Source organism: Heliangelus exortis, chromosome 7 (assembly GCF_036169615.1).
Source record: "Heliangelus exortis chromosome 7, bHelExo1.hap1, whole genome shotgun sequence".
NCBI classification, from domain to species: domain Eukaryota; kingdom Metazoa; phylum Chordata; class Aves; order Apodiformes; family Trochilidae; genus Heliangelus; species Heliangelus exortis.
Window position 1 is genome coordinate 8,674,526 of NC_092428.1, and position 26,761 is coordinate 8,701,286.

The following is a 26,761-nucleotide window of genomic DNA, read 5'->3' on the forward strand; positions in this document are numbered from 1 at the left end:
AGCATCCCTCCTCAGCAATCAGACCTCATATGCCATCTGGAGCTAGTATTACTGCTGATGACTGAGTATGAGGAAATTATATTCAGAAACTTCTACCTTAAACAATGGGAATGCCAGAGTTCAATGGGACTATTCATTGTAAGCATGTAAAAATAAAAATCAATAGACTTCTAGCTGACTGGTTAAGCTTTGCTGCATAATAGCAGGAAATATGTAAATAAGTATTTTATTGTACTACTTTCCTGCATGTTCTGATTTACAGGTTCGTCTGTTTGTCATCTACCAACATAATGAATGTCTTCAGTAAACTATGAAAAACAATTCGGGAGAAGCTTTAAATGTTTCAAATACCCATAAGTTTTTTTTTCCTGCACAATAACTGTTTCACCAACTTGTTGCATTTTTGTTAGCAAACATCTATATTAAAAAACTGTTTCCAATATTTTATGTTTAACACTATTCATTAGTTTGCAAATGAAATATTTTCTGGTGCATAGATCAGGAGAGTGAAATAGTCATGATTTAGTTCCTAGCCAACGATTCTTGACAATTGAAGACGTTTTTAATTACAACTCCCGACCACACAATTTGCTCCCTCTGGTGGTTACAGCCCAACGCTGTGATCCAGAGAAGAATGGTGGAGCGTTTCCGACTCGAGACTGGCACTTTATATAAGTAAAATGACTTTTAATCTGATTTTTTAATGATTATTATATTCTTAAAAAAACAAAAAAGTGCAGGCTTGGCTCACAGTACAGGGAGATTAACCAGTAAAATGCTGTAAAGAACGCATCACATTCAAACTAGTACTTAACGTTAAAATAATCAGGAATATTAGGTATTATCACACTGTACCATTAAAAAGAGAAAAATTTTGTTCAGAGGGCTTTTTCCATATGTCAGTTACCTTCTGAAGATATGAGGTTTACAGCATGGCTCAGCGGTGAGTACTTGACTTCCCTTCAATCCAACAATAGAATGGAACTACATACAAACATCCCTCAAAAATGCTCAAATATTTATTTGAAAAAATTCAAGTCAAATTATTGGATGCAAGCTTTCCCTTTTCACGAGGAACTCTGCTCTCATCAGTTACACTTATGAAAATCCACACCATTTACATTCAAAAATAAACCAAGAGCTATTCCAGATTTATACCAGCATTGCTATTAACAGAATCTTGCATTTTGTACTCTCTAGTTTTCATTAACATCCTGAAGACTTTTCTTTGATTAAAAGAATAAAGACTCCACAACTTCAAAGAATAATATAATTAAAAATTTAAGTGCCCATTTAAGGTTTAATTACTATGCAGAAGATTTTAAAAAGGAAGCTATACTAGAAGAAATATACAAAAATTTACATGTATGTAATATCAGTTTGTATTGAAAGCCAAGAAGAATAATACAACATGAAAAGCATCAGAAACAGCATATGGAAAGTGCACTTCTATGTTTCATGAATGAGGTATCTCAAAACTGTTGTATGGGAGCACTTACTCTTAGACAAGAGTGAAGTCTTTGAGGAAATCAGACAAAACAGAGAAAAAAATACCAAACTCAAAATTCTTAAATACTTAATGTACATGCTCTATAATTCATATTAAATTATACAAGTATCAAGTAGATGTCAAAATACACTAATAAAATTATTATGAGGACAGACATTACAAAAGCTATTTCACTGTAAATCATGGTTTAAAACTTCAGGGCACGTTTCTAGTGCCCTGCGTTTCAGCACTCTGGCTGTCATCCACTGATGACAAGTCAAGAGCAGGGTGCAGGAATACAAGGGAATAACTGAGCAAACCTAGCAAGCACTACCCAATGACATTTCCTAGGCACTAAAACCAAAAATAAAATTGCTTGAGTAAGAGAATTGTCTGATTTTTAAATCCACATGACCTGCGCATCATGACTAAGATGGTGTATTTTGACATCTAGTTAGAAAAGAGTTTGACACTAGCTCCAGTTGTGATGGGAATATGCTATTCGACCCATGCTGCTATTGTATCTGACACTACACTCAAGTGACAGTGAAGAAGAATGGCATCCTGGCCTGTATCAGGAACAGCGTGGCCAGCAGGTCCAAAGAAGTGATTGTGCCCCTGTACTCAGCGCTAGTGAGGCCTCACCTTGAGTACTGTGTCCAGTTCTGGGCCCCTCAGTTTAGGAAGGAGATTGAGGTGCTGGAGCAGGTCCAAAAGAGGGCAACCAGGCTGGTGAAGGGACTCCAGCACAGATCCTATGAGGAGAGGCTGAGGGAGCTGGGGCTGTTCAGCCTGGAGAAGAGGAGGCTCAGAGGAGACCTCATCACTCTCTACAACTCCCTGAAAGGAGGTTGTAGCCAGGTGGGGGTTGGGCTCTTTTCCCAGGCAACTCTCAGCAAGACAAGAGGGCACGGTCTCAAGTTGTGCCAGGGGAGGTTTAGGTTGGACATTAGAAAGAATTTCTTTACTGAGAGGGTGATCAAGCATTGGAATGGGCTGCCCCGGGAAGTAGTGGATTCTCCATCCCTGGAGGTATTTAAAAAGAGACTGGATGTGGCACTCAGTGCCATGGTCTGGGAACTGCAGCGGTTGTGGATCAAGGGTTGGACTTGATGATCTCTGAGGTCCCTTCCAACCCAGCCAATTCTATGATTCTATGATTTCCCGTAATTATTTTATCTGTTGATTTTTCATTTCTTTTCTGAAATGACAATCCATTTTTTTCAAGTGTCTACATACTGTCCAGGCATACTGGAAAAAGGAGCACTGCTTCATTGTACGTTCAACTCAGGAAAAAAAACAGTTATATAAACATTGTGCCATAAACTCCAAAAAAGTAGTGAAAGAAACAGTAAAACACGAAGCTATATTCAGGAGTTATAGGTTTTTTTTCCTGCGGTACATTAACTTAAAAACAAACAAAACAAAGAAACAAACCCCACACAACTGCTGAAATCTGTAATACTCTAGCCTTAGCAATGTTAAAAGTTAACTGTCTTGACAAAAAGTTGCTCTGTCTCTCCAAGACCAGCACAATGACTTCAAATTAAAATGCAGCTCTGTAATTAATAAACAGGCTTATTAATCCTGTGGTAAAGAATTTCTGCTCTGAAATTTCAAGCAGTAGCAACGTATGTCTCATATGAAGAAGGAAATAGTAAGCTCAAGAATGCTGCTATCCTTTCACAGTATTGCTACATTGTTAAACAAATACTTGGAGGAGTTCCAAAAACGACTTAAGGTCAGTCTGAAAATGACAATTAAAACAAACACCGCAGAGCACGTAACAAAGTAAGTGGTCCAGCCCTGGCTCAGCGATTACCCCCCATCTGCCTCCCATGCCATACAGAGAGATCCTCGTCGATCGGCCTTCGGAACAGGCAGACATCGACACGATAGTGCTGTAAGCCAGGGGCAGCTGGCACGGCACAGGACAGCAAACCCTGCGGACAGACCGAGTCAAAAAAAAAAAAAAAAAAAAAGGAAAGGAAATTCAACGATAGAGTCGCTAATGTCCCGTAGCGCAGGAGCTGGTATCGCCTCCGAGAGGAAAGTCGTGGACGCGGATACAGCTTCTCCCTCGATGTAAGACAAGGCCAATACATCTTTCCCACACCCACGCTCCGTGCGTTTCCCCCTCAGTCTCCCTCAAGACTCCACAGCTCAGGGGAGCCCCCAGCAGCGGCTCGCTTGGCCGGACGGCGGAGCCCGAACGCCAGGGCCGCACCTGAAACAAAGCCTCCCAGCAGGACTAAGCACACCCGCCCCCTCTCACCCACCCCGCACGGAACCCAGGAAGAGCCGGGAGACCCCCACGCCACCGTGGTGGCGGCAGATGTACCCAAGAGTCCTCCCGCCGAACGCCCCTTTCCCCTCGCCCCAACGCGCACCGAGACCGCGCCCAGCCCAGCCCAGCCCAGCCCAGCCCAGCCCAGCCCAGCCCAGCCCAGCCCAGCCCAGCCCAGCCCAGCCCAGCCCAGCCCAGCCCAGCCCAGCCCAGCCCAGCCCAGCCCAGCCCAGCCCAGCCCAGCCCAGCCCAGCCCAGCCCCTCAAGGCACACACGCACCCCAATGGCTGCGCCGCCACCCGCGGGTTTTCCGTGCAGGCGCAGGGACACACCCCCCGTCCTATTGGCCGGCACCGCACGGCGCGCCTGGGAGCCGCTCAGCCGCCGCCACCCCCGCGCCTGCGCTCTCAGCGCTCCCTGGTGCGGCTACAGAGGAGCAGGCGCGATACCCCCTCCCGGCAAGCCAGGTCGCGCAGCCGCAGTCGGGACCTTTTCGGGAGATCTCTGTCTCGCGACATCCTCCTTCTGCAAGGGAAATCCTGTCAGGGTACGGGTCGCCCGCAGCCCCGGTCCTCCTCGCCCCGCCGGCACCCGGGCCTCTCCCTGACTCCTACTGCAGCCCGCGCCCTTCTCCGCACAGCCCACCCCCTCTCCGACAGCCGACTGCCCGCCCTCCCCTTCAGTCGGGCTGCGACCTTCCCTCTCCCCCCATCCCCCGTCTCTTTTTCTTTTTTCCTCCCCCGAGCTCAGCCGCCTCCCGCTAAGAGCGCGCCCCGATCCGGCCCGGGAGACGGTCCTGCCCGGCGCTCCCTGCCTTCGCGGAGACATGCGGCTTTGGGGAGGGAACCTCACGCCAGCCTCAATCGTCATCTCTGGACATGGGCCCTCCGCGGAGGCGGGGAGCTGCCCTCGCCCCTCTCGTCCCTCCCTGCGTTGGTCCCTCAGAGATCGGTGGGCGCTGACAGTGCCCAGGATCTAGAGGGATCGTACCCGTCAAGGTTAGAGCGGGGGCAGGTGGTGAGTTCCTCCCTTGCTGAGGTGCCGGCCTCGCCTCTTGCAGCTGCCTGGAGTTTCTCCTCGTTGAGACAGGAGTTGTAACTGTGGGAGCACAAGGGCAGAACAAGCTGCACCGAACCAGGAGAGGGACAGAAGGGACTGCCTTAGAAAGATCTTCATATCTGCAGCACTGCTGGTAGAATTACAAAGAACCTGCTGCTTCTCCTCTCCCTTTCTTTTGTTCTCCTGGAGAGGAGAGGTGAGTTGTTGTCTTTCGCTCTTCCTGTACTCAAGCAGTGGAGAAAACAGGCTAGCTTGCAAGTTGCAGAACTTGTTCAGGATGACTTCAAGCCCCATCTGACTGCTTGATTTATTTCACTTGAGGGTCAGCCCTGTGAATAGGCCCACTGATGGAGCAAGCGGTTAGCACCGTGTTAACTGCGCGGTTCTCTCTCCTTTGCTGCAGTGCCCACTTTCACCGCTGTCGCCTGCTCTGCCTGCTCCTGCTTTCAGAATGGTAAAGAAGAATACTATCCCCGATGGGTAAGTATCCCTCACACTAAGCAGAAGGCAGGAGTGGGCACAGTAATGCCCCAGGCGTGTTCTTGCCACAAGCACCTTCACCACCTACAGCCAGGTAAGGTAGGTATCTTCTCCAAGACAGGAACAATCCAGCCCTTCATCCCCCGGTGAGTATAATGCTCCAACCTGTCTGTGAACAATTCTCCTTCATCAACGAAACACAGTCCCTTCTTCCTAACCTTCCTACCCCAGGTGTGTGCTTACTGGAAAAATAGGAGAGTAGTCCATCCTTCTGACTACTCGAATGTTTGCTACCAGGAGTGGGGAAAGACCTGATAAGATGAAGCTGGCTGCATGCATGTGCTCAGGGAATATTTTCATAGATTCAGGTCCAGAAATATCCTGTGGTTTTGTTTTTAACAAGAGGAAAACAAAAAAATTTTATCAGAAATAATAGTTATAATAAAAAAACCCAAATGCACTATACATGTTTTCTGATGGCTTGACAGAGAGTGCATATAGGGCCCACAGAATGAACACATTTAAAACAAATAGTTCTATACTCCAGCTCTAATAGAAAAATTAAAAAACAAGAAAGAGGAAATCCAAATTTAGAAGTTTAACCCATGTGTTAGTGCTGACATCATTACAAGCCTCTTGGATAGGAGGGTTTGCCAAAATAACTTACAGTTTATACATTATTTGAGGAAAGGCTGAGGTTATTCTGTTTTCAGGGGAAGTGTAAGTTTATTAACATTCTTAGGAGAAGCAATAAGATACAAAGAGCATGGTTTTCTGCAAATTATGTTGGCCTAGAGGCAATAAATAGAAACGAAAGATGAATTACCTTTTTAAAATAACTTGAAGAAACTTTGAAGTCTTTTTCATAGCTGAAAAAGGCAGGGATTAAAATCAGAAGTGAAAATAAGAAAAGCTAGACTTTCTGAAAGTTTCTATGAACTTCCATTTAGAAGTTGAAAAAAATTGAGCCAACGTGGGTTAGGTTTGCAAGCAGTAATCCAGAAAGCTTGAAATAACTGTCTTCCTTTTTTTCTCCATACCTGGAAATTAGTAGTAAAACTTTGATAACTGGGTGCTCATTTCTCCCTGCTTTTCACCCATTATGTTTGAACTGGAGCAACTTTTAGGCTATATGCATTACTTTAAGTATAGAAGAATCAGTGGACTCTGTTTTTGGCTTATATGTTTGGAAACTAATACCAGTGTATCTTTCAAGGAGGTAAAAAGCTACTAACAAAGCCTCTGATGTGGAAATGCTTTTAGCTTTTCCAGATGCTTTTTTATACAACTAATGAATCAGGCCAGACATCCACAGTATTGTTTTTTTGGCAGTAGGGGAGTTAAAGGAATTTTCAGTCTCTCCATCTCATTTAGCAGTGTATTGATATCATGCTTGTGCTATTATGTTGTAGTTCATGGTGAATTAGATTAATACACCAGGGAAAAATAGCAGTGGTCCCTAGAAGAGGACCTAAGGAAATGTACTGGCCCCAGAAGTAGCTGTTGACAGGAGTGAGGTTGTGGTATGCTATAGTGTAAGGGCAAGATCAGGTGCCAGCATACTGTGGAAGTACAGCTTAACTCCTATGGCAGTATTTTAATAGCAATAAATCCAGCAGTAACTGTTTTCTTCTATTGATACTGCAAGAGAAACACAATAGTAGATAACCAAGGGAAAGTCACGCTTCCTGTAGACTTTTTAAAAGTTATCTTTCTGTTACTGGCTCAGGTCTTTATGCAGTGCTCAGCAGTTTAAATCCAAAGTTCAATGTGCTAATTAAAGCAATAAAATAAATTCTAGGTTTCAGTCAGGCTGTAAGTAGCTAGGAATAGTGCAACTAAATAAGAAGTGGTGAATTTGTTTTGGTCAGCTTTTACAATACTGTCCTGTCTGCTGTGGGTACAAAGCATATTGCTGTTAGAGTCTGGGGTTAATCTATATCACATATTTCAGAAACTTACTAGGATGAATAAAGCTACTTTCTGTTGTTTTACAGACTATCTCTGAAGTTTTTAGATAAAAGAAAAAGACAATAAAACAGTAAGCTAGATGTAAAAACATATAACAGGTTGGCTGACTAGAGTCTGCAATATCAATAATTGTTGTATTTCTTTATTTAACTGGAAACCATTCCAGCATCAAAGAAATTCCAGAGAATTATTTTTTTCGTTTGATTTTAACACCTTTTCTCAACCAAAAAGTCATTGTTTTGTTAAGCATGGCAAGCAAAATTGTGTGTTTTTAGATAATTGGTAGTAGCTGGAGAGTGATGAAGACAAAATAGGGAAATGGAAACTGAAAACTAAGTAGTTAAATAATTGGTTCATTTATATGTTGTTCTTGATCTGCATGGGGTCCATGGATTGTTTATGTGTTTGAAAATTTAGAAAAATAAAGCTGTAATTGAAAATGTGATGTGTGCAGTATGTCACTTTTTATTTAAGTGTTGTTCTCTTAAGCTTTTTTCTATTTGAACATGCAAGTTCTGTTTTTTATGTTTTTTTATAGTTTAGAGCTCAGAAAATTTTTAATTACCATATTTGGCCCATATATGTCTATCACAGCTATTTTGATAGAAACATAAGGGTTTGATTAGTAGTTCATTTTACACACTTCTTGAGATTCTGAAGGAGGTTTGGTCTGTCAGTTTGGTTTGTGTAAGGACCAGAAATATCACAGATTTCAACATGACAGTTTGTTTTAACATATGCTGACCTAGATTGTCTGCAATTTAACAATCATTGTGTTTTGTGCAAAAGTTCTCAGAGTTCGGTTTCTTCCTGGAGATGTCATCTGTCTATTTTTTTGTGCTGGGAAGTAATGCTTTTTCTGAATTTACATGGTTGCATTTTACAACATTTCTAGTGTGAATGCCACCAGTTCAATGGCCAGAACTATTACCTCTGTGATGCAAATGCCTGGATTTATTTCTAGTCATAAAAATAAATCTCATGTCTCAGTAAGATATCACTGCCTCTTTCAGAAAACTTCTCACCACCTTTTCAGATATTTCATGTCTGGCTTGTTTTTCATTTAAGCCTCTGTTAACTTTGAGTCACTGGTACAGGAAGGATGATGGTGCCAAGTCTTGTGATGACACCACTCCTGGCTTTCTTCCTTCCACTGAGTTAAAGCAGGACACAAATAATTTGTCACAATTCTCATTCATACTTGTTAAAATGCATACTTATGTCTTTGCTCCTCTAACTCCTGTTTATGTGACCACTTAAGGCTTACTTGTCTCTGGTTCTTTCTGTCTTTATCTAGACTTGTTCTGTAAGAGTTTTACATTCTTTAGCCACTATCACCTATACTTTCCCAACTATATTCCTTTGCTGACAACAGAACAAATTTTATTTCTTTAGCCAATCCTTGCTTAATTACAGTCTGCTGTTTTTAATTTGAGATTTTTCCTACTGCAGCAGCATGCTGAAATTTCCTTTTTAAATATGATTTTAAAGATAAAAGTGGAACACATACCATTTATTTTTCCTGACCAAGAGTGCCTCCTGCTAATTTTCTGCAACAGAGCTGTCAGCAGCTTTTAGGTTTCTTGCTGATTTTGCAGATTTTTTTCTGGAAGGATTTTTAAAAAACAGAAAAATAGAACCTTAAGTTTATTAAGGTCTGACAACTGTATAATCCTGATGCATTGCTCTGTCAACCCTTTAATCAGAAAAAGCTTCAGTAGTCGTTGTTACATTGCTAATTAAAGAAAATAAGATTTTTAAAGCCTCTTTACAATAATTTCTTTTTGGCATATAATAGTTTGGTTTTATAATAATCATGCTAAATTTCCACTCATAGTTTTCCAAGAGAAATCAGGTTTAAAAAGATATGAATTCTGATCTGTGACATCTTTTACATTCTCTTATACATAGGTTAATTGGTCTTTTGTAGCTGTAATATTTTACTTCTTTACTTCAAAATGTTTCTTAAGATGTATATGTGAATATGGCGCTGTGAGATTAAATCCTAATTTTTAAAAAACATTTTATACCTTTATCAATAAAATGAAACACCAAAGATTAATTGAACTAGATTGAGGAATAAATACTGTTTTCTTGGTTGTTTTATCTCTGTGACAGCATTTGCTGCAATAGTTTCTATTTCTCTAGGTACAGGTCATTTCCAATTCTATTCAGAAGGTTAAGAGCAAAAGCAGGATGAGTATTTCCTTGTTTTAAATAAAGACGTAACTTCCAAAGTTATTAAAATTAGCAAGCGGCAGGAGCTGGTATTAAACCTGACTTTGTAATTAATTTTAAGACGAGCTCAGATTCTTCTGTAATAGTTGATATGTAATTTTTTGAGCAAGACCCTTTAAATTCTGGTTATTGAGAATGTGCTATTTTTTTTCCTGTATGCAACTATCCTCAGCTAAGGCAGTATGTGACGTAGGAGACGGTTTTTGTTGCTTCATTGCAATTATGACGTACAAAGTTGCTGCAATAATTGAGTATGTACTACATAGCTTTACTGCAAACGCTTCTCCACGATTTAATCTCTAGCTTGTCCTTACACCTTCTCACTTTTTATTGGTCTTCTACATGACAGCTGTTTGCAACAATCTTTCTAATAACGAGTGATTATTACTGCTTTGTTTTTTCAGTTGTTATTCATTAAACTAAGCAGCTGTATGTCTACAACGTGAGTCTCAATCTGTTCTTTATCTTATGATGAAGACAAAAAAAAAGATAAGTCAATGCTAAAGACATCAATGTAGTAGATTGTTACATGATCTGCTAGTGTCAGTTTTACTGCCAGTCACCATGTTATATTTCCTGAGTTACATGCAAGGATCTAGGAGTGGTAATGTTTATACTATTGCAATATATATATTATCACAAGCATAGTAAGGAATATTTGTCAAGAGCCAGCCAACATCTAATTTTTGCTGTGGTCTGATATGGGAATTGTGAACAAAGCAAAATACCCAGTGGGTAGAATGTTTTAAAATAGATTATTCAGTTTATTTCATATATTATGTGGGTTTATGGAAATCAGAAAGGCCTCCCGAAGCTGTTGTTCCCCCCCTTTAAAGGCAGAGATTAATTTAAACATTCAGAAAATTGTAAGTGCATGGGCACTTACATTAAGTGTAATTTAATATTAAACATTAATATTGAATATTAATATTAAAGAATATTATATATATTAAAGAATCTTGAAAAATTTTATTTTCATAATTGAGGTACTAGCTGAAAATGCAGAAAGGCCATGTAGGTTTTAAGCCATCCAGTGGCATCTTCTGAGGTCATAGATATAATTTGTTATCACACAAGGAGAAGAAATAAAAATCCTAAATTTAGTAAAGCTAACTATTTGAAGGCACAGTTGATCTGCTAACTACTTTGTTTTCCTCTTCAGATAAAGCTTTCCATGCTTTTTTTAAAAGCCTGAAATTTCTGAAACGTGATACACCAAGAATTTTTTTCAGTAAAATGAAAATCTCTTAGTAACAGTTCTGAATAGTTTTTTAATAACTAGTATTTTGAATGTTAAAGCAAATCTTTTTATTGGTAGGTAATTTTTGCTAAGTTTTTGTGTGCTGGAATATTCTCAGTATTGAAGAGTAAAGTACCAAGAGAAAGTGCAGTCAAGAATGTTTCTATGAAAAAGAAGTGTGTTACAAAGTAAACGTGAAAATCTAGAAGCTCTGTATTTTTAATGAAAGTAAATTTTGCATTTTATTGTCAAATGATTGATGCCAGTATATGACAACATTTTAAAGGTGTTTGATTGAGCCAAGAGGAAAGATTTCTACCAAGTGCAATATAATAATAATTTTTATGCGTTGAACCTTATCTATCTGCTTTGCATTGGGGCTACTTATTTGTAAATGCTATCCTGTTTTGAGGGGAGATACTTTTTTAAGTTGAAAAAGAAGGAAGGGAAAAAGACTGTTTTCAAATGTCCTGATGATACCTTGGAACTGCTTCATCGAATACTGGCAGATTTTGGGATATAATTCTGTTTGGGTATAACAGCAATCATGCACATTAAGAAGTATATTCTTTGTGGTAACTCTCTACAGAAAAGATTCATTTTATTACGGCTTATGAGTTCAGACTTGCTAACATTAAAAATGTTTTTCTTTAAGCTGTATGTGCTAAGGAAGCTTCTGCTCTAATCACTGCTATAGTAATATTATGTTGATATTCTTCCAGCATCTTTCAGGCAGTTCCCCATTTCTTTTATCCCAAAACAACGCTTATCTATTAATTTTATTCAAATACATAATAACAAGTTCTTATAATTATTCTAGAAAGATCTGAGTTTCTTGCTGAAACAGGCAGGTTTCTAATGAAAGATGGATTTTACTTTCATATCAAGATTTAATTGGTAATTTTTTTTTACCTCATGCGCACGAGTTATGATTGCTTGCTTATGTGATCAAGGACTTTTAGGAACTATTGGATGCTGCTGTTCAGAAATCTAAATCTTTAACATATGCTAATAGCTGCATGGCACATTATAGGTAAAAAAAGATGACTACAATATCTTTCTGCTTGGAGAAGTCTGAAGTAAATTATTATATGTGAAATATAGCACCAGATTTGCCTGATATTTGTGAGATATTCAACATAGCTCGAAGTAACTTATTATAATTTTAAAGGAAAATAATTTTTGTGTTTTGTTTTAGGAAAGTTTTAATCCTAAGAAGGAATGTAAATTCTTTTTTTTAGAAGTTTTACATGAATCTGAAGATGTCTTCTGTTGAATCATGTAGTTTGAAAATATTTAAAAATAAATATGTTTTATTACAGATGGCGGAGTTTGACACCAGTGGGACAGCCTATACCAGGAACTAGATTTATTGCATTCAAAGTACCTTTAAAAGGGGTATGTATAAAAAGTTAGTAGAAGTTATGAAAAATAGCCTAAATATTCATGTAAGTTTCAGGGAAGTTTTATGAAAAAAAATAAATAATTTTCTTTAAAAATTCCAATTTAGCCCTCCTTGTCATCTAGTAGTGGTTTTTTTACCACTTGGACAGTGGTATTTGTATTTTAATCTTTGTATTTTAATCTTTCTTTTAGAATTTGTATTTGTTGTTCATTTTTTAATTTATTTTTTTAAATTATAAAATCTCTAATCAATTATCATGCTTCACTTGATCACTATTAAGTGACCTAAATTCATTATTCAACATCATTTCATGACTGTTTAAGAAAATCTTATTATAGGGCTTATGATGTGAATAACAGTCTAGGTAATGTAAGTCTCAGTGTTGGTGGACAAGGGAAAGAAACTTGTCATCTACCTGAACTTAGGCAAAGTGTTTGACACCTGTCCTGCACTACATCCTGATCTCCAAATTGGAAGCCAGTCAGTGGGGCCAGTCAGTGGCTAAGGAATTGGGTGGATGATCACACCCAGTTGTGGTCAACAGCTTGATGTCCGAATGGAGCACAGTGATGAGTGGCATTCCTCAGGGGGCTGTACTGAGACCTGTGTTGTTTAACATCTTTGTCAGAGCCATGGATGGTAGGACTGAGTGCATTCTCAGCAGTGTTGACAACACTATGCTGTGTGGTGTGGTTGGCATGCTGGATGTCAACCAGGGATGCCATCCAGAGGGACCTTGACAGGCTTGAGAGTTAAGCCATGCTGGTTCAATACAACTAAGTGCAAGGCATACACCTGTGCTGAGGTAGTCCCAAGCACAAATATAGGTTGAGTGGAGAATGAATTGAGAACAGCTTTGAGGAAAAGGACTTGAGGGTGTTGGTGATGAGAGCTCAGTATGAGCTGGAAATGTTCACTTGCAGCTCAGAAAAGCAACTGTGTCTTGGGCTGCACCAAAAGGACCATGGCCAGCAGGTCAAGGGAGGTGATTCTACCCCTCTACTCCACTCTTGTGAGACCCCACCTGGAGTACTGTGTCCAGTTCTGAAGCCCCCAACACAGGAGGTACATGGAGCTCCCAGAGCATGCACAGGGGAGGGCCACAAAGATAATCAGAGGGCTGGAGCTCCTCTTCTGTGATGACAGGCTGAGAAAACTGGGGTTGTTCAGCCTGGAGGAGAGAAGTGAGACCTTATAGCAGCTTTCAAATACCTGAAGGGGGCCTACAGGAAAGCTGACTTTTTACAAGGACATATAATGAGAGGACAAGGGGTAATGGTTTTAAGCAGGAAGAAGGTAGATTTAGGTTACACATTAGAAAGAAATTCTTTCCTGTAAGGGTGGTGAGACACTGGAACAGGTTGCTAAGGATGCCTCAAGTTTTCAAGGCCAGGTTGAATGGGGCTTTGAGAAACCTGGTCTAGTGAAAGGTGTCCCTGTCCATGCTGGGGGGTTGGAACTAGATGATCTTTAAGGTCTCTTCCAGCCAAAGCCATTCTATAATTCTATGTCATGTTCTCTGTGGCATTGAGGTATAGCACAGCCAGCAGACAGATCTAGCAGAGAGTATAAAATTCAGTAGATTTATAGTTATTTTCTTAGATCTTCAGGTATTTGAAAGACTTTGCCTGTAATTTCATTTGATCCAGCACCATTTTTTTGCATTGATGCACTATTCCAGTCATGATTTGATTAGGGTGTGTAGTTCCTGTTCCCTGTCATTCCAGATTTCAGGCTAAGAGACTTCATTGCTAATTTTGCTCTTTCTCTGTAGCTCTTGGGCCTGGAAGGAGCTCCACCAGAGATTAGAAGGGCAGATGTTCTCAGAGATCATATATAGCAATATATCAGAAGGAGGCACTCTACCTCCATGTGTTGCTCAGTTTGAGTCATACTGATCTCCATTCTGTGAAGCTGTCTTTGAACATGGCCAGATATAAAGTCAGACCCAAAGAAAGCAAAATATGTTATGTTTCTGTCCCTTCAGTTTGTTAAATCTCAACTATGCAAGATACAGAAATATGAAGTCTGCCAGAGACTGTGTGCTTGAAGCTGATGAAGTTTGTAGCAGAATACACATAAAATGCATTACTGGCTAAACTATCTTTGCAAAGAAGGTGGAGGTCTGGAAATTTGAAATGCTGAAGACAGACATATATGCAGCAGTTTCCTTCTTTGCTACATATTAGGAAATTGATGATTGGTGACATAGTTCCAGTATTTCAAGATTTAAGGGATATTGTTTTAACAGAACGTGTACTGCTAGTAAAGACTTCAAGATTATGGGTTTACTTGGAAGGATTTTCTGTCCTTCCTTTCATTACTTAACGCTAACAGTGTAGTAAGGACTGGGCCTGTTCTATGCCATAGAAGGATTTTAGAGTTGATATACATTTCTCACATTCTCAGGCACCAATTAAACAGATAAACTACTAAATATTCTGCAAGGGCTTTTCAGAAAGTTCCAAATAGTCTTTCTTAACACATATAACTTTTACTCAATCAAGCAATGTGTTCAGAAATACCTTATTTCTATAAATTGTATTCTACCTCATTTTGTGTGACTTCACATAGTAAAATAAAAAATTCTTAACATTCTACCACACAACTTCTGTAGATTCACTATTTTCATCTTAAAGTTATTAAGTTCAATTTCAGAATCTACTAAAAGTTATCTGTCTGTTTCCAGACTTGAGATCAATTCTTGCTAACAGATTATAATCTGTAGAGTCAAAAGAAGGAATGGTATATTATACATATATTATATATATTATATATATATCCTGTAGCATCTGTGGTTCTAAGAGGTATGTGGTCTGTGGCTGCCTTCATTTCCAGTAATTCTGAATTTCCAGTAATTCTGAGTCCAGTCTGCTTGAATTTCTTGTTGACAAAGGAACTGAGAGGTGGTTGAGGCTGCTGTGTATTTTACTGTATTTTTTGACTGTGGCTCAGCCTGTGTCAAAAGTGTCCCAGGATGGACAAGCACACTATTCAGAAAACATCTGCTCTTGTGTATATGAAGCATTTCAAAAAAGCTACAGCTACAACAGGGCAAGGAAACATTTTCCCCACATTTTTTTCAAAATAAATTAATTATTCATTACCCACCAACATGAAGCTTTCCTAGTTACCACACGGTAGGATTATTGAATATTTCCCAGGGCAAAATAACATGCAAGTCACTGCCAAGAGATGAAGCAGGAGTAAAAATGTTTGCCCTGCATCTGCTGCTAGAGAATTAGAACCCTCAGAAGAAATCTTGTATCACAATTTCTAACCTCTTATGTGAAATACATTGTTAATTTTGTGTTACTGTGCAGGACAAAATATGTCTGAGGTAAACGGAGCTGTGGTGTTTCCAAATTTGCTGGTGTTCAGTTACTTGAAAATCAGTATATACATTCTGTGTTTTGCAGGATTTGTGTGTCTATTAAAGTAGTGCTTGTTATAATGATGTTTTTTAAGACAGTAGAGGTGATAATTCTCCCGCAGTTTCATGTACTTTCATCTGCATGGGAATACACAACAAATCCTTGCTTACTTTTTATTTGGTTCCTTTTAATTTCTTATCCATAAAATACTCTAGATATGGTTCTGATACTGTAAACATTCCCTTTTGAATACTGATGTTTCTTAGTCCTAATTAAAACATCTGAGTATTACAAATGTGATGGTACTAGACCTTATAAAGAAAACCTTTATTTTCCATTTTCATTGTAGGCAATTAACCAGAGGCTTACTCCAACCCAGAAATTTACACCAAAAGATTTAATGGCTGCAATGAAAGCCCTAAATGTGGAGCTTGGATTAATTATTGATTTAACATATACCACACGATACTATGAAGTTAAGGTAATATAAGTATAATGACAAAATTAATTAGTGACTGCAACCCTTGTTTTTAATCAATAATGCATTTGCTTACCTTGAAATAGCACAGACAAGTGAGCCATCTAGGCATATTTTGTGTCTCCAATAGAAACTAAATGCTTTAGCACAAAGGAAATAACTCCTCCTTCCATCTCGTTGCATTTGTGGCTTATCTGTATTACAGTAACGTGGAGTAATGAATACAGACTGCAGTGCCAGGCACTGTGGAAAAGAATGAGAAGACTTAGAGTCTGTGCCCTGGAGACATTTTCTTATTTATTCCTAGGGTCTTTTTTTACTGATCTTTAGTGGAATCCATTAATGAAGTTTACATTTTAAAACTACTTCATTAATTTAGATTTTTTTTACCAGTGTGGTTCAAAGAGTTGACTGGTCAGCATCATATTGAAAAGGGGAATAAACAGCAGCACTAGAACTGAATGCTAACCTTTGAATGCATGGGCTGTAAGCATTAAGGGTGAATATGCGAGTGTATATATGGTTATGGGTAGGATGGACAAATATTGCTAGTAATTGGAAAATGGGTTCAAATAAATTTACAAGAATGTGTTCTTTTTAGTTGATGAGCTGCCTTATTAGCAGGGGTAAATAAGTCTCTAGAAACTGTTCTTTGTTCTAGATCAGGTCCTTAAAGTGGAAATGTAAATGGTAGTTTCTGAGAATGCACCTCTGTAGAATTTTCTCAAGATTATTTTCAGTTTCTACTAAGTATCTAAACTACTGTTTTTCATTGGTATTATGTTAGGAACAATGTAAGACTTCAATAATTTTAATCTTTTTTTTTATTATCTCTTTCTTCTTGCTAGGATTTACCTAAAAGTGTACAGTATAAGAAACTTTATACTGTCGGACTTGAAGTCCCTGATAATGCTACTATCCTACAGTTCAAAAAATGGGTCAGAAAATTCCTATGGGAAAATGCAGGAAACGGTAAATATCAGCATCTTATGCTATTAAAAATTAAAAAAAAAAAAAAAGAGTGCTACCTGTATCATTTATCAATTTCAATAGATACTCAAGACACCAGGGATCTCAGGCTTCCCCTACCACATTCCACTTCATTGTCATAATAAAATACTTCACATGAACTGCTATGTATCTTTTTTGCATTCAGAACATGGCTTTTTCAAAAGTGACCAGAAATGTAAATGCATTTTCTGATATTATTGTACACAGATTTGCATTATGTGTCAAAGCAACTGCAACCAAGCAGTTGACATCTGCCTGACCCAAGCTGTCTACCATCAATTTAGTTGTAGTTGCTGGCCTTGTTGGTGTTCTAAATAGCATGGGGTTTCTCTGATGACACTAGGCACTGATACACATGTGAGCAATCTAAGTCCAATTAGTCTGACCTAGGAGGCTTTTTGAGTCGGTTATTGCCCTCATATCCTAGCAATTCTTAAAATTCATATTACAGACACAGTGTCAGTGTTTCTGCAGTGTGAGTCAGCTGCTGTTTTAATGTTTATGCAATAGCAGAGTTCTTGCTGAGATGGTATAAAGTGCTTTTTGTGGCAATAAATTTGTATATGTTTTGCCACACCGTGTTTGCAGCTTTTACCTTTTTACCTTTCTTGCCAGTGATTGTTTGTAGGCAGTGATTTTAATTATTTTTCTGTCCAATATAGGAAGACCATTCCTTCAAGCTTTTTCATGCTATTTGCAGTGGTTAGTTTGACATTTTCTGTTATAGAGATATTAACTGCCCAAGTGCATGCAGTTTTTGCTGCAGAGGTGTTTTGCTGTGGATGGTCAGCTCATTTTTTGAAAGAGCTCTGACCTAAATTTCAGGTGTGAGAGCCTGAATCAGAAGTGCTGGGAAAATCAGTATTTATAAGGAGCAGCCTTTGTCCTGCTCAGGAGTTAGTAAGTTCTTCTTTCACTCTTTCTTGGCTCAGGGCAATTATTTTGAGATTATTAGTTTTCTTCTGGTTTTGGTCTAAGGATTTTTCATGTGACAAAGAATAGTATGTAATTGAATCTAATTATTTCTGATTCACAGAACTGATAGAATCAATTCCAGATATGTAGCTAGATGAAGATCTGCAATTCCAGCTAGTAAGACCATTTTGGCAGGGTTTCTGCAACTTCAGAGTTAGGAGAACTTTATTATTTAAAACAATCTATTTATTGTAACTTGCTCTTTTAGATTACTCCTAAAATTTCTTAAGATTGTTCTTATACACAGCTTTTGAGAAGCTGTTTTTTTCAGTATCTGAGTTGTTGGTACACCAATTTATAATAAACTTGTATGGCAACGTTACTGTCTTGCTCTGTTACAAAGTTGTATTTCATTCAAAAATGTATCAAGCTCCCATTTCAAAGACTTTGTCATAACTTTGTTCTACTGATGATTAAAGTTGTTAGTGTGATATCTAGCTTCAAACTCCAGATCACTTAATATACTTAATATAATTTATTTTTATACCACTTTTGCATTGAAGTATTGTTCTCTGTGCCTATCATATTCAGTAGCTCAGATTTGATTTTACAGACTAAATAAGACAAGCTTCTTAGCCTCCTTCTGATAAACATTTTTATGACCATGATAGTAGTCCTTTCTATACATATTTGATTTTGATTTTGATTCATTAAATGTAGGTAAGTAGAATAGTATGAAATAGTCTGGATGATGTTTTATTGGAGCCTTGCATGACTAATAGCTTCCCTGTTATCTCTCTTGAAACACCCTAATAATAGGAAGTTATTTTGCTCTTTAGTCTTTAGCTGATTACTATAACCTTTCCAAAAAAAGATAAGATTTCTTTGGAGATTACTGGTTCCCAATAGAGTGCTTCTTTTCTCCATGCAGGAACCTAAAATTCTCATGTCTATGGTTCATCCCAGGCATGATCCAAATTTTAGTCCAGTTAAATAAATTCTTCTAGTAAAATATTCTGTACTCCTAGACACTAGGGTTGTTACGCTTACTTTCTCCTTTTTCCAAGTTTTAATCTGTAAGTTAAATACCTCAATTTTACATTTGCTTGTTTAGATTGCTTTCAAAACAATATTTAATTCCTTTTCTCTTGGTCCTGCAGTTCTGGCTGAGACCCAGCCACTTTACCTGTCATTATTCCTTCTTTTTTTCTTCACTGTGCAGAGTTAGTCTTAGTCTTCACAGGTTTTGAAATAATGAGCTAACTGGTACTATAGATCCAACATAAAGAGGACAAAGTCTGAATGTGTCTATTCTTTTATAGGCTTTACAGTATAATTTTGTAACTACCAATCATTATTTCATGGAAAAGTACAGGTGGGATTTTTGTGGGTTGTTGGTTTTTTTTGTTTTGTTTTTTGTTTTTTTGGCTTGCGCTATATTTGTAGTAATTTCATTTTCTGGACTATTAAAGACTGTGTTTTCCTTTTTGATAGAGAAACTCATTGGCGTTCACTGTACTAATGGAATTAATAGAACTGGCTACCTTATATGTAGGTAAGGGTTGTATAAAATCAGAAATCATTGTCCACAAAATACAGTGGCCTTACAGTAATATGTCATCTCTTTGGGGCAATTATCTAATCATATTTCTTTTTTCAGATATCTTATAGATGTTGAAGGCTGGGATCCAGAGGCAGCAATCCAAGGTATTTACACCGTTGGAACTAAGGCATATGTCAGGTTGTAATTTATAATTACTACAATTGTGTTCACAAATACTACAATTCTATTTTAGTATCCTTAGAGTTATTTCATGTGCTGGATCCCATACATTATTTCCTTTGATTGTTGATTCAATTCCAGGCAAGGCTTGAGCATTAGCAAATTTACAGAATAGTAGGAGTATGCTTAATCCTTTTATTTTTAATTTTCCTTTTGCTTTCAAGGGTTTTCAGTCAGTTGCTAGCACCACTAGTTTCAGTTGTTAAAAAAAATGCTACAATTATGCCAGCTTGCTGAAGTACTTATTATCAAGTTAGAATAGTTTCAAATTCAGCATCTCAGGGTAAACAGAAACTTGCCTTTCTCATTTTTGTGGCTCAGTTTGAGTGCAATTCATTAGAATTCTATCTTTCTTTGCTTTAGCTTTTGGTGATGCTAGAGGTCATCAGATGGATGGTCTTGTGTATCTCACGGATCTCAGAACACAGCCAATGAGAAGGTAAAAAGAAGCTTTTAATTGTTAAGACTTTTGGCAATGTCAACTGGCATTTTTAAAAATCTTGTTCACATTCAGTCAAATTTAGCCCCTTAAACCTTTAATATGCAACTACACACATATTGTAAGTCTTCTGATATGAGTAACGTGAACTGCAGTGTACTTCTTCATTCATCTTTTGAATTTATATCATTCAAAAGAAATCTTTAATCTGACAACTACTGTTGTAGTGTGGTTTTCTCATACTACGACAAGTGTTTTGAGTCTGTATTAAATCATTATAAGTTAAAAGGAGCCACTGCAAAAATGTCTTTATTAGCTAAAGGGAGCCACTGCAAAAATTTCTTTATAAGCTCTGTGATCTGCTTTCTGTTGTTGGCATGGTAGAACCAGGGTAGAACCAGATATCTTAAAAAAAAAAAAAAAAAAAAAAAGTATGGGAAAAACTACTCAGTGGAAGATTGTTCTCAGCTCCTCTGTTTATAGTAGTCGTGTCACTGGAGTGTAAGAATATTATGCTTATATTATTCACCTAAGAGCTAAGCTATCTGTGCCAATGATAGCTTATAGCAGTAAATTATTTTAAAATAATACCTTTTTAGCTTAATTGAGTGCCCTTTGGATTACTGCTATCGTTGGCTTATAGTTTGTGCATTATTTTGTCCAATGTCAGTTTTTTCTAATAGTTACGGTGCTTGTCTTACACCTTTTAGGATGTTCCAAGCTTATGACATTTTAGGTATTCTCTTAGCTTTCTCTGCAACCCTTCCCCAAATAAGGTTACAGACCAAAAGCTGCTAAGTTATAAATGTCCATAAATTTAACTTAAAAAAAAAAATCTGTCATCCTAAACTGTTTTTTTAAACTCAATAGTATGTTTTTAAAAAGGAAGATTATGTGAGATGTTTTTATTCTTCTTAGTAACCTTGGAATGGATGTATGGGATTCAGATGAAGATATTATTCCCCCCCCACATGCAATGGAAGGACCTGTAGAGCGGTTCCCAAACGAAGATTTTCAGGGGTAATAGGCTGAAATGTGGAATTAAAAGTCAAACAAAATTTACACAGTGGAAGAGATAATTGTTTCTTATTGAGAATACTATAGATACTCAAAGGAGTATTTATGAATATAACCTATTCATGCAAAATATATATACAGATTTAAAAAAAAAAAGTGAAAAGAGAGAGAGAGAGGAAATGTGGTCTGTTAGAAGCATACAAGTAATTAGTTCACTTGGAAAAATTTAAAGTTTTACTTTGCCTTTCTTTATTACCTCGTTATCTGCAATTATTTTTAATTAATTTGGAATCACTAATTTTGCCTGCTTATCAAGCACTGTAGAATTGCAACTGAATGTTTGTTACAGCTTCTACCATCACATTGAAAATTTTGTAATCTTATTTATAGTTTAGGTCTTAGTAGCTTTGATAAGTGTTACTTCCAATGTCTTTCCAGTCAGTTTAAAAAACTTGGTTTCATTAGTGACTTGTAGCACTTAAAAATATGTTCTATTTAAGACAAAAACTTCTTTACAGGTCTGGGAAAAGATTAAGGATTTATGATGAGCCCTCTCACAATGATGTGCAAGGACAGATACAGTTGAGAGATTTTGATTTTATTAATAAGGAACCTGGACAAAGACGAAGACCATTTCATGACCATCAGACTCCGGTTGATTTAAGAGTACCAATGAAGATGAGAAATTGGGACTACAATAGAGGACCAGGACAGAGGCGAGGACCCTTTCCTGATCACCAGTTTTATGATGATTATCAAGAAGACATGCAGCAGAAGGACCTGGACTTCAGTAGCAAGGGACCTGGGCAAGGGTTGAGACCTTTCCATGGACTCCAGTTTCATGATGATTTACAGGCAGAGAGACAATCAAGGGACACTGAATATAACAGAGGCAGTGGACAAAGGCAGAGATCTTTTCCTGACCATCCACCTCACAGTGATCTGCAGGAAGACAGGAAAACAAAGGATTTTGGTTTTGTTAGCAGGGGCCGTGGCCAGAGACGAAGACCATTCCACAGCCGCCAGTCTCATGATGAATTTCAGACCCAGATACAGTTGAAAGAGTTAGATTGTGTCAACGAAGGTCCTGGCCAAAGACCAAGATCTTTCCATGACTATCAGTCACATGAGGATTTACAACCACAGCCACAATTGGGAGATTTTGAGTTTGTTAATAGGGGGCGGAGGCAGAGGTTGAGACCTTTCAGTGATCACCAGCCTCATAGTGACTTACAGACAGAGATGCAACTAAAAGATTATGAAAATAAAGGTCCTGGACAAAGGCACAGACCATTTCATGACCATCAGCCTTATGATGACTTACAGGAGCAGAATCAATTAAAAGATTTTGATTATGTTAATAAAGGGCATGGACAAAGGCCAAGACCTTTTAATGACCATCCAGGTCATAATGACTTAACACAGGAATGGTGTTCAGACAGGTAAAACATCTTTGAGCTGTAAAACCAGAATTAAAGTGTAAACCTCAGTACTTTAAATTAACTTTCGGAGTAATTACTTAGTTAAAATAAATTAATTTGGAATGAGTTAATCATGCTTTTAAAATAATATATAAATTATCTTTTAATTAACTCTTTGTTTTGACTAATGGAAGGGTTTGATGTAAGCTAGAGTGCTGCAGCTTTGAAAGCTTGTTTTGTAAATCAGATGGTTGTGCTTCTTTAAACTGAAGCTTGTGTGTTTCTTTTACCTTTTTAGAGTCAGCTTGAAACAAAACTCTTTGTCCTACTTAGTTTTGTATAGAAACATGCATTTAAAAAGCAACCCTCAGACAGAAGAGGATATGAAATTCTATTTATGCCCTCAGCCAGAAATAAACAGTAAATGCTGTGAGGAAGTTTATTCCTTCCTGACTTACAGTTGTTTATTTCATGAGTTAATAATTCACTAGAAATCCCTTTGCCTTCTGAACTTGCATCATATTATCCCAAATACAGATACCTCTTATTTGTAAACCTTTTGGACTCTTACATAATATTTAAAAATATTTTAAATATTTTTAACATATTTAAGGTATTTGTGGGCTTGTGAAGTTCTATTTAATTCTTCAGTTCTACAGATGAAACAGGATATTATATGATTAGAATGAAGCACACCATTTTTAGGTGTTAATACAATTAAGATAATTTTTCTTAAAATTTTAAGTAAAGGTAAAAATATTATCTCATTGGATAAAAGCATATTTTTCAAAAATTTACAACTCTTTGTACTCTTAACATGTGATTCTTTTGGTTATTTGCAGAAATCAATCTTTTTCTTCACATGAAAATGTACCAGAACTTCATTTCTCCTCATCTTCTTCAATTCACAGAGATTATGGGTCTGATAATGATGATTTTAAGAGAAGCTTTAGGTAATTATCAGATTTCATGTGTTGTTTTCTGACTTACCTTTAGACAAAGTGTATCCTCAGCAAGTTTGCTGATAAGATAATACAAAGCTGGGAGGGGGGGCTGACACTCTGGAGGGCTGTGCTGCCATCCAGCATGAGCTGGGCAGAGGTTTGAACCTGATGAGTTTCAGTAAGAGCAAGTGTAGGGTCCTGCACTTGTGGAGGAAGAACCCCAGGCACCAGTATAGGCTAGGGGTGGACCTGGTGGAAAGCAGTTTGGAGGAGAAGAATCTGGGTGTCCTCATGGATAGTAAATTATCCATGAGCCAGCAGTGTGCCCTTGCTGCCAGGAAGGCCAACAGAATCCTGGGCTCCATAAAGAAGAGTGTGGCCGGTAGGTCAAGAGAGGTCATTCTCCCCCTCTGCTCTGCCTGGTGAGGCCACAGCTGGAATACTGCATCCAGTTCTGGGCTTCCCAGTTCAAGAGAGGCAGGGATCTGCTAATGAAAGGGCATCAAAGATTATTGGCAAATTGGACCATCTCTCTGATGAGGAAAGGCTGAGACAGCTGGGACTCTTTAGCCTGGAGAAGGCCTGGGGGAGACGTTGTTGACGTCTACAAGTATCTAAGGGGTGGGTGCAAGGAAAATGGAGCTGGACTTTTCTCAGTAGTTCTCAGTGACAGGACAAGGGGCAACAAGAACAAGTTGGAATATAGGAAGCTCCATTTAAACATTTTAACATTTAAACAGAAGAAACAATTTTACTATGAGGGTGACAAGGCACTGGAACAGGCTGCCCAGGGAGGTTGTGGAGTCCCATTCTCTGGAGATACCCCAAACCTGCCTGGATGCAGTCCTCTGTAATATGCTCAAGGTGATCCTGCTTCAGTGGGAGAGCTGGAGTAGATGATCTCAAGAGGTCTTTCCAACTCTGATAATTCTGTGTTTTGTGTAATACCCTAATTTCCCAGCTAAAATGTACAAATGAACTGTACAGTGTAAAATTATATATAAATATTTTGGCTTAAATGCAGTTTAAACAATTGAATCTGAACACTGATCCATCTATATTGCGTTTGGGTGTGATTATGACATGGTTTGAGAATCCCTGCTTTAAGTCAGGGACAAGCACAGTTCAAGTTAATGTACTACAAAATATGAAAAGCTGTTGTCAGTAAGCAAAAAAGTTAAGCACTGATGCTATATTTAACTCTTAACTGCTGTCTACAACAAGCTAATGAGTTTCACTATGAGGGATGGTCAGACACTGAAACAAGTAGCCCAGAGCAGCTGGGAAATCCCCATCCTTTGAGATTCAGAACTCAGCTGGACATGGCTATGCATAAATTCATCTAATTGGATCTACTTTGAGCAGGTGGCCCTAGGTACTTCTAGAGCCAGTCTAAATCAGTCTATAGTTCAGTGGGGGAGAAGATGTCAGTATTACAGAGATTGTTCTGGGTCAGCTTTATACACCACTTATTTTACAAAGTGTGTAAGTTACTTTAGAGTAAAGAGAATCCAGGACAAAATTTATATACAGAATATACAGATTTTTAGATCCTATGTATTAGATCATATGTATTTTGAAGGAGTGTTCCTCTAATGCAGAATAATTATTAATTAAAATATTTGAAGATATAAATCCTAAGTATATTATTGCCTGTTGACACTATGTACTAGAGGGCTACTATTACATATTATTCACAAAAATGAAAACCTGGACTTAGAAATGAAAGTAAAGAAACCCTCAGTAAAAAGGCAATTTTAATTAGAAACAGCACTTGAAACATCTTCTAGTAGAATTACTTACTATGAAGAACAGCAATGTTAATCACTATACTTGAAAAAAAAAATAGAAACAAGTTTGTGACATCCCATAAAGGGGATTTTAATTTTAAGAGGTAAAAAAGAAGAATGAGGATCTGAATTGTTTTGTCAAGGTTACAGAAGTTCAATTTCTAATGGTAGCCACCAATAATAAATCAACTTATTTATAAGGATCTCACTGCTCATATTTGTTTTTCTTATAGTAATCGAAAAGATTGTCCTGAAGACAACAGGAGAATGCATCCCTCAGCTGAATATCATAGAGGAAAAAACAGATTTGCACCATATTCTTCACAAACAATGCATCCGACATCATCTGTACACCAAGAAGATGGTTCAATAGACTATGAAAGAAAACCTTTTCAAGGTGAAACTACCAGAGAGATGGAACAAAGTAAAAGATTACCAGTTGTAACAGTGGATTACAATTATGGTCTGCCATTAAATTATGGACCTGAAGAGGAAGAGAGAACACATTATGACTTACCTCCAAGAGATCGGTACAACTGGAACTGAATATAAAGTACAATGGTTGCTCAGCTTACACTTACTCTTACCCATTCTATTTTGTTTGTGGACCAATTTATTTATTTTTTAACAAATTAGGAAAATGCAAATTTCAATTGTAAAAAACTGGTCTCTGTTGTAAGATTAGCTTCTACTGATGTTTGGTTCTTTAAAATTATTGGAGTGCATTTTGTTAAGTGTAGTTGAAGAAAAGGTCTCAGTACACATGGAATTAAAGTAGTCTTTCCTTTTAGTGAAATTGGAACCCTGTATTTTAAAACAAACAACTTTCTGAGTGGTTGTAGTTGTCTTTTGTTTTACATTTCTTTAAGTCTATGTAATTTCCAGATGCAAAAGTCAATAAAATACTGCACTATTAGGTAGATAAGCATTGAAGCTATAGAAAAAGTACTATGAAATGAATAAAGTTATGTCCACCCTTGAAAACAGCAGTTTGAATTATCACTAACAATCTGTGTAGCATTGCAGTTTAATTCCAGATTTTCTTTACCATCAACTAAACTGACCTAATTGAACTATTTTTCATAGCAGGTTTATTCTCAGATTGCTAAGAACATAGAAGCAGATGGAATTTGAATTCTGTAAATGTCGAACTTGCTTTTCAGTAATCTGAATATCCCATTCTGATGGTGTATTTTTTCCAGATCTCATAGGTTATATATGTTTCAGAATAGCCCAGTGCAGGTAAACTTCACAATTTCTCTGAAATTGAGAATTGACGTAGCTCACGTATTATCAGTTCACCTGCCTCGACTGTCTAATATCTCCAGATACACCTTCCTGTTTGTCTTACTCTCCAATACTATTTTCTACTCGTTTCTTTCTGCAGCACAGCAGAATAATGTAATCACAATAGAAGAAT

The 26,761-nt window shown here is 37.7% G+C and overlaps 1 protein-coding gene across 1 annotated transcript; it reads left to right on the forward strand.

Moving 5' to 3' along the window:
* Positions 1-4,059: 4,059 nt before the first annotated feature.
* LOC139798092 (uncharacterized) lies at positions 4,060-26,325 on the forward strand. Its single transcript, XM_071748176.1, has 12 exons — positions 4,060-4,323; positions 5,239-5,315; positions 12,087-12,162; positions 15,893-16,024; positions 16,870-16,993; positions 19,442-19,502; positions 19,608-19,654; positions 20,094-20,169; positions 21,088-21,189; positions 21,705-22,628; positions 23,450-23,560; positions 25,575-26,325. Exons 1-12 carry the CDS (start codon positions 4,060-4,062, stop codon positions 25,885-25,887), a joined length of 2,307 nt encoding a protein of 768 aa, XP_071604277.1. The 3' UTR covers positions 25,888-26,325.
* Positions 26,326-26,761: the final 436 nt, after the last annotated feature.

Coding starts and splice junctions, on each gene's coding strand:
- LOC139798092 (XM_071748176.1), top strand. CDS start 4,060: ATGGCTGCGCCGCCACCCGCGGGTTTTCCGTGCAGGCGCAGGGACACA. Junction 16,025..16,869: donor CACGATACTATGAAGTTAAG/GTAATATAAGTA, acceptor TCTTCTTGCTAG/GATTTACCTAAAAGTGTACA. Junction 16,994..19,441: donor ATGGGAAAATGCAGGAAACG/GTAAATATCAGC, acceptor CCTTTTTGATAG/AGAAACTCATTGGCGTTCAC.